The sequence below is a fragment of the Columba livia genome, chromosome 9, assembly GCF_036013475.1.
Source record: "Columba livia isolate bColLiv1 breed racing homer chromosome 9, bColLiv1.pat.W.v2, whole genome shotgun sequence".
Taxonomy (NCBI): domain Eukaryota; kingdom Metazoa; phylum Chordata; class Aves; order Columbiformes; family Columbidae; genus Columba; species Columba livia.
Genome location: NC_088610.1, coordinates 17653347 through 17670558, shown reverse-complemented (window position 1 = coordinate 17670558; position 17212 = coordinate 17653347). Strand labels below are relative to the sequence as shown.

The window sequence follows — 17212 nt, the reverse complement described above, 5'->3', positions numbered from 1 at the left end:
ATTATTCTGAGCATTTCTCAAGCAACTTTCTCCTTGAATCCTCCAAGACTCAGCCCTCTGTGGCTTGTTTGAAGCTCTCACTGCCATATGCTAGCCAAAAAACAATAGCACAATACTAAATTTTGTATTCAGCTGAGTGTATTTGCAAAATATTGCAGCAGTTACAGAGAAAATTCTCTCTCATCTTTATTGTTATTATTGCAACTGTCTTTGTGGAAATTTAGCATCTGAGTCCAAACTGCTGGCTTTTAATTTGTGGCATTTTTGAGTGGGTGTCTTTTTGAGGGAGGGGGACTGCACAAACCTTATTTCCAGTCAACAGCTTTAATATACAAGCAAAGCTGCCCTCATAGCCTTTCTGTATTATTTGCTATACTTTTCTGTAATTTTCCTTTTTTTTTTTTATCCCCTTCTATTTTATTCCGCTAGAATTCACTGGAATCACATTAGTGGGAAATTGGGATAAATCAGTGGTCCTAAGGAGACTGTCACCTCAGGGCCACATTTTCTGAGGATATGAGCTTCCGTTGGAGCCCCAGACATGTTGCTGAATGCACTCAGCAGCCACCAGCTGCAGCTGTGATGTGCGTATCTGGATTTTTTAAGCAACTCACTTATTGTGCTGTGTTCTTCTAAAAATCCTCTCGTGTGCTGTTAGCATCTTAAATACGCATTACAGTACAATTAAGAAGGTGGGGAGAAAGAACAAAGAAAAATAAGTTGTGAGGCCAAATCAGAAATGAAAAAATTGGTGGAAGATGATCACAAAAAGAAGGCAGAAAGATAGATCCCCTACATAAAACTGGAGAAAGATGTAGAGCATGAAAAATATGAAAGAGCGGAAAAGATAGACATTAATTGTCGTTGACTGTTCTTTAGCCCTTCCTACTTTTCTGTGGGATAACATGGTAGCATGCCCTAACAGCTGGCAGACCCCTGTGAAATACAATATCAGTTGTCAGAGGTTAGAGGAAACTATTTAAAGGGTCTCGACACTGCCTGGTGTCCTTGGGCTACTGCAGTGTGTCCTTTTTCTAGTACAGCTGGAACGTGTGGACTGCTCAGTCCAGCTGTGTGAAATGACACATCTCTTTTGCTTTTAGCATATGCACTGAGTGTCTGTGTTACCTGTGTCCTTCAGGAAAGAGGGAATTATGGAGGGAAAGAGGGAGGGAATGGTCTTCAGATTTTCTAGAGCTGTATTTGCTGCCTCTGTCTTTTCTGCACCATAGAAACATGCTGTACTCCATGAAAATATAGAGCTAAAGTCATGTGCCTATAGGCATACCCACATCCTGAAAAGCAAAACAGAGGAGCTGCTGGGCTGCGTCTGGACTCACTGCTCACTCTAAGGCAGGACATATTTTCTGGGTGGAATGGTCCTATAAACCCTTGCCAGGACCGGCCCTTTCACAGAATCACAGAATGTTAGTTCTGTTTGTGTATTATTTTTTTCCATTTGTTACTGCTCATAATTTTCTGGGAACTTTGTGCCTGTTTTGAGCGAGTTTTGTAAATATTCATCCTAATGAACTGCAGAACAGAATAGTTACCTCTGCTGTGTGCCCTCATTGGGCACAAGGTGTGAGATCGGGACATGCGATGCACAGCAGCTCGTTGCTCTTTTCTTTAGCTGCTCTGCAGGGCTTTGCAGCTGCTTTGGCTTTTGCCTACAGAGAGTTTCACTTGTCAGCTTCTAGTTACCAATAGGGAGGAAATTTGTGAACGTGCTACTTTGAAAATTCAGTTAAAGTGCTTGAAAATTAGGATAATTATTAACATTTCCTGTTCCTGGCTGGTACTCACTGCATTAGGAATGTAAAACATTTTATTATAAGCTGTCAAATAGTGTGGGGAGGGGTGCAGATGTGGCTCAACTTGTTAAAAAGCAGCTCATGCTGATTTCAGGCAGGTGAGACCCTTCCTTGAAGAAATTGTGGAGTTAGAGTGGAAATTTTTACCTTTTTGTTTTGTTTTGTTTTCAATACTGATGTTTTCCAGGGGGCTAGAAAGCAGCTTGGATTTCCCTGTTAGATGGAACAATATGTTGGAAAAGAGAGTTTGGGGAATGAGTTAAGTGAAAATTCACCCCACGTGGGTCAGTTTGGTTGTTTGACCCCCACCTCTGTGCATTAAACACAGGATGAGGGATGCAGGCAGACAGCAGGATTTCAGCTTATGTGTTTCTAATGGACTTAGGATGAAAAATGCTGGCCTGAGGAGAGTGGACTTGGTATGCCATCGACCTCTGCATACCTTCTCACCCAGATACCTGCTCAGCCTCTGGTATTCCGAAGAGGAAGAGCTTGCCCACAAGATTAGGCTGGCCATAAAAAAAAATATTATAGCTGCTCCACTACATACAACTGCTCAACTACTGCATAACTGAGAGTCAATATCAGAAACTGAAATTTGGAAGCCTACATCATTTCTAACCTCTAGTTTAATATATTTTTGTAGTTTTATATAAAGAGATGTCAGCCTAATTCTCCAGACCTTTTCTGCCTTGTAGCAATTGATTGCATGCAGTACAAATGCTATGTTCAGTCTAAAGAGATAGCTACAGCTTTACAGAAATAATGTTGCATAACTGAAGTTACTCCTCAACCTTTGAGCCAGAGGGGTGTATTGGCTTCTCTGTCACAGGTGAAGCAGATGTTTCACTAGAAGTTAGCTTTTCTAGTCTGATGACCCATGATATGTATGAGATGAGACGAGGTGATCACAGCAGTCATGTCTCGTTTGACAGTAGAAAGTAGAATCTGAAAGCAGATCTGAAATAAAAGACTTAGAGAAGGGAGCAGGGGGAAGTGCCAGAGGAAAAGGAATAGAGGGTAAGAGAACATCAGCTTTGAAGAGAATGACACTCGTTCGCAACTGGAAGGATATGGTCTTACCACAATTAATTGCATTTAGCTGGAGCCTGAAAAAGCCTTACCCATCAATTACTATCTGTCAAGACAGCAGCAAGCTAAGGAGCTGCAGCATCAGAAGTACTTTCTTCAAGTGCTCACTTGTGAGTGCATGTTCAGGGCAAGAGCTGTGTACACCTGCATGCACAAAGGTCACGAGCTGTCTGCTCTGCTGGTGCCAGGTCTCTTAAACTCTGCCTTTCACTAAGGGATGTGCCTACTGGGGTGAGCGTGGGATGTTGTGAGACAGAACTGAGAATGACTGAAGTGTAAACATGGGGGTGACCAGATTTAGCAGCTGAGTGATCTTGAGTGCTGCTTCAGCCATTCCTGCTGTTGTCCTTCACCAGTAATCCTTAGATCCTCTAGCAAAAAGAGGGGGGCACTGGACTGAACATTTTGATCCAGCTCAGCTAGCCTGGCCAGCTGGAGCATCTTCCTTGTTGAAGCTGACCTGTATTCCCCAATTAACAATCAGAGGAAATAAATGGAAAGAAAAATCATGTTGTGACATCAAGGTCAGTCAGCTAAGCATGCAAAAGGCAGGAAACCAGTATTTTGCCTAGGTTTACTCTACACGAGAGAGAGTGAGCTGAGAAGCAAAGGTGCAAAGAAGGAATGTGTGACAGGATGCACGGCAGCTCTGTGGCAGTGACACGTTCCTGGGTGCCAACCCCCTGCCCTGGCTGTGCCATTGCTGCCCCTTTGCTCTGCGTGCCAGTAATGCTATTCTTCCTCTGCACCAAGGATAATGGCAGGTTTGAGAACTTGTTCTAAAGGGATTAATCAGTAGGTACCCGTTCCTTGATTGAAATGCATGCTATGGCATTTGCTGTCTTGCTGCTTTCACACAAATGTGAGTGTGTCTGTTTTAAGGGCATTTAGTCATTGAAGTTGCTAATGGGTGGGATGTCCCCTCCATTTTTAAGATGAAGGAATGTCTTTGTTAGATGCAGTTTTTAAAACAGAAAACATGCATTTTGAGATTATATGCAATGGTTTTACTAATTGGTACCATGACATTGTCTCCTCTTCTAATTCAGCAATTTAGGCTCATCAGAAAATCAGGTCCTCCTGGGACTGTGACGGTATACAGAAGCACTGAAGAAGACATAATTTCATAAATAATTGCTCGGGTTTTTCTGGAAACAGCTGCTGTTTATGATTGATGCATACAGACTTATTTATTCCTTCTGTTTATCTTACTTAACTGCTTGGTAGAATTTCTGGTTAGCAAATTAATCAACATTTCTTCTTGTGAAGAAGAAATAAGCTTGTTAAGCAGTAAAAAAAGAAAAATAATCGAGAAAAAAGACATTCTCTTTTTGGTAGATTTCAAGTAAAAGAACAGTTTCAGGTAAAGGACTGAAAAAGACATTTTCCCTTTAGGTTTAACATACAGGAAGATGTGACTTGTCTGAAAGTTGATAGAAATAGCGCAAAAAAACCCCGAAAACCTCAAATGCAGTTACCAGCACCTACTTCACTGTATTATAAGTAAGCAAAGTAACACGTGCCCCACTTAAAGACATGAATAATGATTATAGGTTCTGAGTTTTAAGTGCCATTGATTTTATTTTTTCGCCTCTCTTCTCCTCTACCCCTACCCACCCCTCCCTCCGCCCCAAACAGAGCTTACTAAGCCTGAGAAATATCTTGACCTTTAGGCCAAATCCTCAGCACTTATAAATCACTGCTTCTTATTTGAAATTAGGAGAGCTACTCCAGTTTACACCATCTGTGTCTCTGGCTTCAGGAAAATAAATGTGTCCTTTGTGACTAGAACAGCTTGCGTTCAAAATGGTGTAGTCATACAGCAGGACTGTGAATCGGAGATTTTATTGTCTTTTTGTTTCAAACAGGGCCAGACAATTTACAACCAATTTATGGGTGCTTGGTAATAATGGTAAGAAATGCTTTATCTGGTGATATTTTTCATAAGCATCTATTACCTTCACTGAAACTGCTAAATACAATTTCTTATAATTTCTCACCGTGTTTTTTAGGGAAGGTGGTATCTGTTTAGGGTATCAGGGTTCTCTCATGAAAGAACTAAGGAAAAAAAGGAAAGAAAGTAGGAAGGGAACTCCGTTGATGTAAAGGAGTGGTGCAGTTTGGTTTGGGTGGGCTCTGCTCGGGCAGCTGGCACAGCTGTGCTGGATGGAGCCGCCCGGCTGGCGGGGCTGGGGCTGTGCTGGGACATGCCTGGTTGTGCCAGTGTGTGGGTGGGTGTCCCAGTCCCATGCCCTCATCCCTGTCCTCTGCCCTGTGGCTTCGGGATCTGATATGGAGCTGTGCTTTATTGCCTCACTGTGTTTAAACTTACACCCTATAGAGCTATTATGGGATTGCCTGATTATCTCTAACCTGGTGTCAGTTGGAGATAATTTATTTGAAAATCACGTGGAGCCTCTTGCTGTAGGAAATGTCTGGCATCAGCTTTGGTTTATAGGACTTTTGTAGAGTATCTTGTTAAAATTGTATCATGTGTTGCAGCAATTGGAGAGTTAGAAGTTTTAAGCAGGAATTGTAGTTCAGATGTGAAAAAGATACGTGTGCACGTTAGCTTTACAAAAGGGAGAAAGCAAGTTCAGGCGTATAGATCCAATCAGTGGCTGGGGACTGGCGAGGATCTTTTGGTGGGTCGACTTGGCTGAGGTGATGACTTTCAGGGTGGGACCAACTGGTGCTCCTGCCTTTTGCTTTGGCATTTCAGGGCTCATTTTCAAAGGCAGCTGCTAAATCTTTCAGAACTTGTCTTCATAACCAAGCACTGGACCCTGAATTTTATTTTTTCCAAGTTAACAATCAGATTTTTCTTTGCATTACGATTCAAGCGCATTTTTGCTTGTTAAATCCTAAAAGTAAAACTAGAGACTGTTGGTAAGGAAGGCCTATGTGTATTGTGTTTAATTTATGGAAGCACAATGTTCATAAACACTTTGAACAGATGACATGTTCCACAGGTAAGTATATAGAGGTAGAGGTAGCACTTAAGTCTGTTTGCTTAAACTAAATCACAGGGAAGGAGATCACAGTTTTGTTTAGGAAAAATAATTGAAGTCTCCCAGCCCATACTACCACCACCAAGCCAAGGACTGTGAGGCTTGTGAAGGTGAAATACTGTGCAAGTTTCAAAGAGAGCAGAACATAACAGTTTCCCCAAAATTTATTGTGAGCAAAAAAAATAGTTTTGCAAACAAAAATCTGCTTATTTTTTTCAGAAACTGAAATATCTACATCAGAGCCAGAGGAGCTGCTTGAGATCATTGTTAAATGAAAGTCTTTTGCATGCCAACTTGGTTCAATGATCTCTTGAACTGCCGTCATTGCATCTTTACAAGAGATGGAGTTTAATTAAATGCCTTATCTGTACATACTTTGACACAGCTCTATCTGTAGAAGCCATGCAATTTTAGAGGAGGTGGTGGGAAGTTTGGAGGGAATAAAGGAAAGAACAAGGTTTCCTCCTTCAGTTCTAAAATCCTCTGATACTTCTGACTGCTAGTTCTCTTCTTGATATTTCTTAAAATGTCTTTACCTTACTAATCTGTGTAAAAACATTCTTTTTTCTGGCATGTCTGATTTGATTCCTGGCAGAGTGAGCTTAATTCTTTAACTCCATTGTTAAAGGCTCTATCCACAGGTCCTTAAAGAATGAGACAAGATAAACTTCAGGGGATCCCATTATAAATTGTGGCAAGACGTGTCCTCTCCTTGTCTTACGCTGCTGTTCCTTGCAAAACCACTCTGCAAAGCAAGGCACTTAGGTATCCAGAATGTAATGAGTAATATGAAGACTAACAAAAAATAGTGGATGGCTGCATGATGTGCTACACATTTTTGTCAGTGTATTATCTAATCTACCCATAATTTTCTGAGGAAAAGTTTTCGACTATTAATTGTGAAATGGTGGATATGCTTTTAACTGCAAAAAGGTGGATATGCTTCTCATTGTTTTCTCTGGGCCTTCCAGCAGTCTATCAGCAACAAGAGAAATCAAAGAGTTAGAAATAGCTGCATTTGGGCTATACGTGTAACATTGATCCAAATATTGAACCATGAAGCTGTAGGGGTGTACAAACATGCTAGGTATAGATAAGGTGAGAAGTACAGGAACATTGGAGAAATAATTGTCAGGATAATAATGCATATTAAAAAATTAGGTTCATTTACATTCAATTTGATGTGATGGCTCAGGTTACTTTTACTCCTCTGAACAGAATTATCCATCCCTAATAATTATTTTTTTGTTAAAACAGTGGTAACATGCAATTAGCACTTTATCTGTCATTTAAAAATGAGTAAGGAGAACTATTGTTCTTCTAACTACTCATCTGAAAAAGAGAAGCTGCGGGTTTAATTTTGCTGGAGATGGAAATTACTGTATTTGTGTGTGTGACTCAAATTTGTAACTCAAAAATTACCTTCTTCCGGAGGATATACAGCTATTTTGCTTCTCGGGCAGTGTTTGTGTACTTTAATTTACATGTGCCGTAACACATACAGAGACATGTGTGCCAGCCACAGTAGCTGCTCTGCACACTTGCGAAAGCAATAATAGGCATGTCTTATAAGCACAGGCATCGGCTGGAGCTGTATAAGGCCATCTGCAGTTCTACTTATTTCCTGAGATTCTGTAGTCTGTGCTGTCACGGCTTAACAGTTGCGTAGCTAGCAAGGGTAAAACCAACTCATGAAATGAAACCTCTAATTAGAAAGTGGAGTGGGTCTAAAATGATTGACTCTGTTAAAAGGCATAGAAAGACAGAGTGATGTATGGGTTTCATTCTGGAATCAGGAGAAACCTTGAGTGTTAACTTGCAGAGCAAACAGGTCCTGGGACCCGGACCCAGGCAGGTTTGGTGCAGGGGCTGCACAGAAAAGCCCATACGCTTCTGTCTGGCTTTGTAAAACTGAGGGTAAAATTCAGATAGTGCCAACATTGAGACAACTTCAGGATTCTATTTTACTGGTAATGTATTGTGGTAGAAGGAGAGCCTTACAAATGGGACGCTTGTTCTAATAATGAAAGGCAAATTTTCTCATTCATTAATGGAGTCAATAAAGGGAAAAGCATTTCTAAAAATGTTTTCCATAAGGGTAATTAAAATACAGATAAAATAGCCAGTAAAGAATTTATTTTCACTCCAACATTCTGATTGATTTTTTATTGTGAAAATATGAACGTCAGGGTTCCTGTTCCTAGTTTTCACAGCCACTATTTGTTACTGTCTCCACATTTTTCTGACTTAACAACAGGTTCTCATTTACTACTGAATCTAGATGAATGCATACACTCTAGAAGAAATGAAAATGGTCAAACAATGGAAAAGCCCTGCATTCAAAATGCTGATATAGTTCAAAGGCTGTCTTTCAGCAGACAACTTGACCAAAAAAATGTTGACAAGTTTAATATAGTCAGCACTTCTATGAAAGATTGATATTTTTGAAGTGAAGCTTTGAAACTTAAGGTCATGAACTTCATACAAAAACATTTTCCTAAAAGAGTCATTGTTTTTTAGCTTTTTTGGCTCAACCCTGCCTTCTGATTTCTTGCTACACTGTGCTAAGACATTTGCAGTGCCCATCAAACTGGTGTTTCCTCACCCAAGCATGAAGGCTGTGTATTTAGAGAACCTAAATACCAGAATGATTGTGCAGAGAAGCAATCAGAGTTGGGAAGAAAAGCAATTAAGTAAGAGTTGACACTGTTTTCTCTTCAAATCAAATGCTAGTAACAGTTGGGCAACCTTTTACAGTCACTGATTTCCACAGTTTGTTTGTTTCATCTCACAGTGTTTCTCTGATCCGTGTTGCCTTGGGGTGGGGATGGCGCTATGAGCTTGTGTTGCGTGTGCTGTCACTGTGGAGTCCAAGGGCAGTGTTGGTGATACCAACAGAGGACGGCAGGGGAGAGAAGAAAGTCGCATGAGACGGCCACATTCAGACTTTTCAAACTAGTCATCTTCCTTCTTCTCCTACTTAAATCCTATTTTCTGCAAGCAGGTGCAAGACCATGTATGTGCCCATCTACAGGTATGAAATTTATGTGCACACATTTAGTTGTTTCACTGAAAGGACAGCCTGGATTATTAACGAGAGATCTGGGTCCACAAATTACATGAGAGAAATGTTTGCAGCTCACCAGCATCAACTAAGCTATACATTCTTACAAATCAGTGTAGCTGGCTAGCCCCAAATAATAACTGCTGGAAGGAAAACCCTTGCTCTGTTGAAGTCAATGGCAAAATTCCCTTTGACTTGCTGTACTTAGGTGCTTGCTCAAGGAGGCACTGGGGAACAGAGAGGCTTCTGTTGAGGTGCTCCTGAATGCAAGTCACCAATTTGCAACATCACCAGCTCTGAAAAGAAAATTAAATAAAAATATGCAGTGAATATAAGAGAATAAAGTGTTCTGCTTAATTATGTAATTGTGACTGGCCCGAAGTAAATAGCACACCTTTTAACAGAGTGCCAAAAGAACATCCTTTCCAAGAATGCTATTTGAAAGAATGGTGAGAGTCCCAGGAGTTTTTACTTCATTTTTATTTGCTTTGGTGATACATCTGTATAATGTGTATCTTCCAGATGTGGCCTTTTCAGTCAAAGGGTCACGCTGTGAGGTGACCTGCAGCAGAATAGGGACACTTGAAAAATCAAGTGCAGTATTGGAAGAAATCATTATGAAATAATGATGGCCCTGTTGGAAACGGGATATGTTATATTGCCAGCACTTCTATAATATATGCCAAAATATAATCATCTTGGATCAAATAGCACTTCTTATGTAAGACTTAAAACAGGTTTTCCTGTATTTCAGTCATCAATATACAAGAGTATTTTTTCTCTTATTCTAAGATATCAATGTTAAAAATGTATGTCTTACTGTGCAGAATTTTTAAAACTTCAACTTTGAAGTGACTGAAAATGCCAGCTGATGCTTAATGAAGCTTAGAGAATTCTGTTCTATGTTTTCAACCAGATTAAACCACTCAATTTTTATCAAATGTTTTTATTTTAAAGCTTTTTGTTATAAATCCATCCCTTCTTTTGTTAGTTTTCAAACACAGCATGTGTTTTTTCTTTTCCCATCTTGTTTTCCCAGCCAGGATTGCCCACTCAGCAGCTTTGGGATAGCCACAGAAAATCAACCAAACGCGTTTCTCTGGCAATCCCTCTTTCCCCTCCCTTGGCTGTCGGTAGCAGGTGAGGCTGATCCTTGCAGGTCTGTAGCAGGCAAATGCGATCTCCACTGTATTTCACTGTATAAAACAAAAGAAAGCCCACACTGCCCACGGAAACGTGCTCAGTGAACACTGTGAGGCATTTCAGCCATGTCTCCTCAAATGTTAGATGGTTTGCAAGATTCTTTCAGGCTTTCTATTGATTTTGCATGGAACTAGGTCAGAGCTGCTTTTAATTGAACAAGCTGGCTGCTGCAACTCTCACTTAACTGTAAAAAAAGGGTATTAAAAATTGATATGCAGAGCAAACTTCTGCTTAATTAGCAAGCAGATGAAGTCAGAATAGACAAACCACCATAGTTAATAAAGATGAGGAAATGGCTTTCACTGACAGTATAATATACTCCTATTTAGGGGGAAAAATGGCTTAAGCACTGAGCATTATCCAGGTTTCTTGCACGTGGTAGTAATAACATATTACTTTTCTTTGGGAGAGGTTGTGATGAATTTACAGCTGTGCAGATCAGACAAAGTACCACTCATCAAGAAAGTCATTAAAAGGCAGCTCTAGTTTTCAAATGTGTAATAAAGGTGAATAAAAATCCCTAGTGTGCAGGAAAAAGAAACTGTGGGATTTCCTCAAGTGCTTAGTATTGCTCTACACGCAATGTCCGTGGCAGTAACTGTCTGTAGTGGCTGGGCACATCCCGCAGCCATGCAGGCAACATTCTGTGGGACACTGCTGGAGCTGTGCCTGGCCCTTCCCCTGGTCAGGACCCCGGGTTAGACCTGGCTTGCTGAGCAGGGCTGCTGCCAGCTTGGCAGCTCGGCCCTGGGTACAAGGGTGGGAGCTGAAGCCTGGGATGTGGCTCTGGTGGCTCTGACCATCCCGCACACATGCTGGCTGCTGGCTGACACCATGTCTTGACCTGCCAGCTGTGCCTTGGGGATGCTCTGTGCTCCTGCTCCCTTGGCCAGGGCCATGCCCACCTTGTGGCCATGCCAGGTGAGTTCCAACGTGTCAGGGCTGGAGGAGATTGGGAGTTCTGATTCACATCTAAACCCCATCCCAAGTGACTGACTTTGCTTCACACCTGTATGTGTATACTGAATTTTAGACCCTGTGAGTACTGCCGTTTACTTCCCACAGTATGCAAGTTCTGCCTAGAGTAATGTATTATTTATTTAGGTTTATAACAAACACACAGAAAAAGGAGTAAATGAATAATGCATGGATGATTAGCTTATACATTTCAGCTCACAGCTGAGAGAGATGGCAGAGAGCAGCCCTCATTTTAAGTTCCTTAAAACAATTGCTTGTCTTTCTTCCCCCCAAAACCCCAAGCTGTCATAAAGGTTCTGCCGTTTATCACCTAGCATTACACTAAGAAGCCACCAGGACCTGAAATTAATTTGTGCTTAACAGCAGAGTGGCAGACTGGCCACAGAATACATATTCATTTGAGTGATAGCTCTTCCATAGCTGTATTTTTGCTTTGGTGCAAGTTACAGCCAAGTAACTCAGTTTGTTTCTCACTTTCTTCAGCGTTTATGAGTTTTCCAGTACAACAGCTCACATGCCAGTCTTGCCTAGTGTGCAGCTACTTAGGGGACCTTCGATAAAGGGGAAATTGTGCATGTCAATTATTTGTAAAATATGTTCTCTCTAAGGGATTTTAGCTACCACCTTATTCTTAAAATGGAAAAGCCTGAGATTCAGGTGAAATAAATACAGAAAATGCATATCTTTGAATATTGAAATACCATGACACCTGGATGTGCTCGAAACATTTGAACGCTTTTATGGCAGCTCAACCAACTGTATCCATAAATATTTAAAGCAGTGAATTATTTCTTGAAATTTACATTTTTATGTACTATTTTGGCATACGAATTATTGAACAATAAAGATGCTTTCCATAATTTCAGCTTTCAAAGTACAGCACTTGACTGTGAAAAGATTTGCCTGTGGCCATCATATGATTGAGTTGAGCTCACAGCATAACACTGAGTTCCAATATCTCCTAACTCCAAATTAAGGTTTTTAACAGCTTGAGGTAACTTGGATCCCATCTGTGTTTCTGCACATCTCAAAAAATTAAAAAAAAAAAAAAGCTGTGCAGCAGCTACTGTTACCTTTCAGCAGAATATATGTATGACTGGTTAGAGTTCATGTTTTCAGCATGGGATCAATGTGGATAAAGTGGCCATTTAAATCCTCCTGTAGCTTTTATAAAGGGTTACTCTGTTTAAAATACACTGGTTTGATTTTCAGTCGATGATAAGGTCACCACCCTGTAGGTAACCAGAGCTGACAGCTATAGGCCTGTTCTGCTTTCCACCAGTGCCTCGTGCCAAACTGCAGGAGTGAAAACACGGAGCAGTGAATGTGCTTTTATGAGACACGACAATTTGTGCCACTGGCTTGCTCCGTGAAGCTGCATTTGCAGCAGGGAGTGGTTGACAGTATAAACACATCCAAGTGATGCGCTGTGACCTGGGAGGGGAGTGTGCTGTGTTTCTGGAGTTGTCATGGGCACATTAGAACTGAGGTGCTCTTTGAGTCGAGCAAGAACTAGCACTGTGATTTTTTTTTAATTGAATTAGAGTATGATTCTCATTGACATTTATTAAGGAAGCTGAAATTATTCCAAAATACTTCACAAAAATATTTGAGCAAAAGTAAGGCTTTTTTTTTTTTCCATTTTTTATGTATTTGCAAGTGAGCAGCAAAGTAATAATACAGAAAACTATATAGAACATTGACATGTTGTTTTTCTGACTGTGTATCAGTGTTACTGATAGTGATCACCAAATAATAATGATTCAGGCTCTGTGATGGGTTGTATGACATTATAATCTGATTCAATCTGCTTTTCATTTTTAGGATATATTACTTTTCAGATAAGCTGAGAACCAAAAATCCCCAAGAAGGGATAGTGGAATGTAAATTTACGAAGTCTAGACAGCCAGCTGAAAACTGATTTTCTACACCTTATAAAGAAGCAGACTATAAGCCAAATCTCTATTTAGTCTGAATATTTCCATAGTTTCCAGCTGGTCGCAGAGAACTGCTGTGCTTTGATTCAGCTGATAACAAAACTAAGACAGCACAAATCATTTTTATCAGGCAACAAGTACAAATGCTTCTCTGTTAAGTAAACTGAGTGGATAAGTCCTTAGCTCCACACTCAAGCAGAGTGTTTCCACTGCAACTAAGGGCTGACTGCGTGAGCGTGTGGAGCTCAAGGGGTGGTGTTGAAGTAGTGTCAATGAGGCACACACAGAGAGGGTTTTCACTAAGGTAATCACAGCATTGCCAGCAGCAGCTGAATGACATAGCAAATTAAATCTATTGAATGATTCATTAAGTTGGTAGGGCACTTGGAGAGGCAGTTTCTGGCTTTTTAAAAGCATATTCGGTTCTTTTGGCTTTCTCCTCAGTTTGCTGGAAAGGAAGAGCTGCAATCTAGACAGCATCCTGTGTTGGTGGGAAAGAGGATTGTGTGCATTTCCAAAGAATTTCAGAATTTTGTTGATATCTTTCCTCTTTCTAGAGAAGCAGTATCCTATAGAAGTGAATGTTATTGATACAAAGAAAGAATTCAGATATGATTGTATGTATCTGTTATGTGAAAAAGTATATAATTATTTTTGATATATCAATTCTCACAAAAAATATGAGAGCATTTTTGTTGATAGGTGAAACAGTTCAAATCTAGTTATAATTGGGGCTCTACGTCTCTTTGCACAGCTCTTTGTATTAGCAAGTCTCTCTGTGCAGTCACAGACAGAGCTGTGTTACACTTCGTAGCAAAGGTCCCTGAAAGGCAGTTGTCACGTTATATTGACACAGACTGTTATTCAGCCTTGTGCTCTGCTGGGGTTACCAACTAGGAGAAACAATCAGTTTGGGTTTTCATTACAGTGTCTTTATGCATACACTAAAGTAGAAAGGTGACCTTAAAGTTCAAGGAAGAGGTTTGACTTTTTTGAAGGTCTTTGTCACATAAAATGTCACTGAATCCTATTTACGAGACTTGTTTAAACTAGGGCCATTTTATTGTTTTCTCATGGAGTGTTACTTGTAACTGAAAAAAAAAATTCTTTAAGGTAATGGTACGATAGCCTTAACATTAATTTTTACTGTTAACTGACAGTAATTAATGAAATAAATTAATGATTACATATTGCACTACAGATCAAGTTAGATATTTTTACATGTTTCAAACTTCAGGCTGTGTTGTTGCTCATCAAGTTTATCTGCAGACTGGAATGACAAAGAACTCAACACAACATGAGATTTTTTTTGTCACTGTTGTGCATTGGTGGGGCCTCTACCATACCATAGAGATCTCCAACACTGCACCTTCCACTGTTCGCTGTAGCGAGGGTAAAACAGTGCTAGGGGGTTTGAGCCACAGACAAAGTGGTTTGAATGGGGTTCTTTTGCTGGGACTGTATCATCTGAGTGTAAATTCACATTGGATGATCCCAGTTCCAGGCCACAGGGATAACTGGGAGAAGACGTGGCCCCTGACCCAAGAGTTGCGGTTGCATCTCTGGCAGCCCTGCCCAGCCAGACCTGGCCGTTCCCGTGAGTCCTGGCGAGCTCTGGTCATCTCCTGCCTGCAAATGGCTCCTGGTTTTTGTCCTGCAGCTGGCTCTCCCAAATCTTCTCATGTCCCTTGTAGCCGCAAAAGATTTTGAGATACGGCTTAAGGGAAGATTGTCCATCTCTACCAAATGTGAATTTCAAGACTGTAGATACATACAGGAATTAGAGTACATGAGGGGTTTGATTTATAAACCAGGATGACTGGAACTGAGATTATCACATAAAGATATCTTTGGGTGTAAATATATGAAGTATAAAATTGCAAACTCAAAGGGATTTTTTTTCCCCTAAAAGGAGCCAAGCAGTCCTGCAAGCTTTGAATACCTGACTAGCATGGTAATAAGCTGATACAACTAAAAGCAATCTAAAGTTTCTTCTGTATCTAGTTTTTCATGTGAATCTTTCACAGCTACAGGTGGAAGAGATCAGGAATGAATTGTTTCTCCATACATTGCTCAACTTGCAAGAAAAGAGATGAGTGTCTCAAGAGAAAAAAAAACCCAGCCATGAAGAAAGCAGACATCACTGCTTCACTTAAAAATCATTCCATTGTTTTTTAAAAGTTTCTCCTCCTTATATTGACTCATGGTGTTGAAGCAGAAAGTAATTTTGTGACTCCAAGGATTTTCCAATCAACTGGAATTTTATTCTTTAGGTTATGGTGCTGGGCACACCCAAAATATTAACACCGGATAGTTTTGTGGATTGTGTGCTTTTTATTAGAGCTTATGAGGAATACAGATATGTTGCTTGCACAGTATTGCCTTAGGACAGAGCTTCCTTAGAAAGTGCCTGAAGAAGAACTTGTTCTCAATGAAACGACAGCTGAAAGAATTCAAGTATTTCCAGAAACTGTTAATGAAAGCATAACTTGGTAGAGCACCATTTTTGAAAATAACTTCCTGGCATATAAAAGTTGTAACAGAAAAGTTACATTTCATCCATCTGCTGCATTGTGTATGGCTTTAATAATTAAAAAGTATATTGAAATGTACATAAACTGTAGGTTTTTAGGCCTAGACAGTAAAATCATGATGTAAAGTGCCCTTAAAAGAGTTATGATTGGTATATATGGAATATTGAGTAAAAGATTTTTGTATGATGTGGGTAATTAGCAGACACTTGATAACGAAACGTGTATTTGTGTGTTTTGTAGAACCACTAGATGAGCTGAAGATCAGAAGTCACAGCACTGAACCACTACCAAAGCTGGAAAACAAAGAGAGGGGGGGCCATCACGGGACAGCTTCTTCCAGGGAGCCAGGGAAAGCTCAGGAATGGGATGGAACGCCAGGCCCGCCGGTGGTGTCCAGCAGACTGGGGAGATCCTCTGTCAGCCCAACCATGTTAGCTGGAAGCAACAGCTCAGGTATGTTGAGCAGCAGAGCAAGGGAGATCTCATTAATATCCTTGTGAGCTGAAGGATCTCTCAACATGCATGGATGTAGGTAAACATCCATGTTCTTTAGACTTCCAAATATCTTCTAGAATCTGCCCAGCCCACTGGCTGCTGCTTGTGCTCTGTGCTGGAACAGAATTGGGATGGTGGCAGGTAATACAAACGTGTAAGCATGCCATTCGTCTATTTTAAAAGTAAGGAATTCCACTTGACATTGAAAAGGGACACTATGGCAAAGACACTCACAGCATGGCACCTCAGAGAGAAGTTCATAAATTCACATACACACAGTAACAAAAACACATGGTTCAGAAACGAGGCTGTCTTACTGATATGCACAGTTTGTGGACACAGGCAGCCTCTGCTTTATGCTGTTCTAGAAAAGTGACTATGGAATTCAGAAGTCACAAATTCATACCTACCCATTTAATTAATCAAATTTCATATATATATATATATATATATAATAGTGAATTCCCAATTAGCCATGAAAAATAATGCAGCCTTGTTTATAAACTAAAACAAACAGAACTGATACATGAACGCACATCTATTAACAGATATGTATAGCTCAGGCATAAACACTGCACTGCATTGGTACTTTTTGAGTTTTGACAGTTCTATCAGAAGAGTAACTTCCAGCTTTTCTTGCTGAAGTCCCCCAAGTAGTCCTTCCTGAGGCAGCAAAAGTGGCTTTTCTGCATATCTCATGACACTAGCACAGGTTATTTGGGTGTTACTGCCTTTTGCTTACTTGTCTGTTCTCACAAAGCATCTTGGTAGGTAGGAATTTTCCAGATTAGATCACAACTTTGTTAAAAATTCAGTTCCCAGTGTATTAGAGCATCATTTGTACTAATGCAGGTAAAAGGGTGGATTTACCACATCAAAGCAACTGTGCATCTGATAATTAGACCGAAGGTGTGTACCAAGCTTTTTAGTTCTGTGAGATGACAGTACAGAGCAGAATGCAAGAGAAATGAAAATTAAAGAGTAGGTTCTTAGCAAAATATAGCACTTCTGTCCAACCTTCCTGCATCAGTTTTATTTTAAAGAGTTGGTTGATCTCCAAAGGCAGACAAAACATGTTGGCCTC

The 17212-nt window shown here is 40.3% G+C and overlaps 1 protein-coding gene across 4 annotated transcripts in view; it reads left to right on the top strand.

The window, feature by feature from the left end:
* NYAP2 (neuronal tyrosine-phosphorylated phosphoinositide-3-kinase adaptor 2) overlaps nt 1–17212 on the top strand; it is a 138727-nt gene that overhangs the window by 86738 nt on the left and 34777 nt on the right. For all 4 annotated transcript variants that reach the window (XM_065074043.1, XM_065074042.1, XM_005513091.3 and 1 more), the window contains one exon: nt 15874–16086. In XM_065074043.1, coding sequence (XP_064930115.1) covers nt 15874–16086 — 213 coding nt within the window. The remainder of the gene's footprint in view (nt 1–15873; nt 16087–17212) is intronic.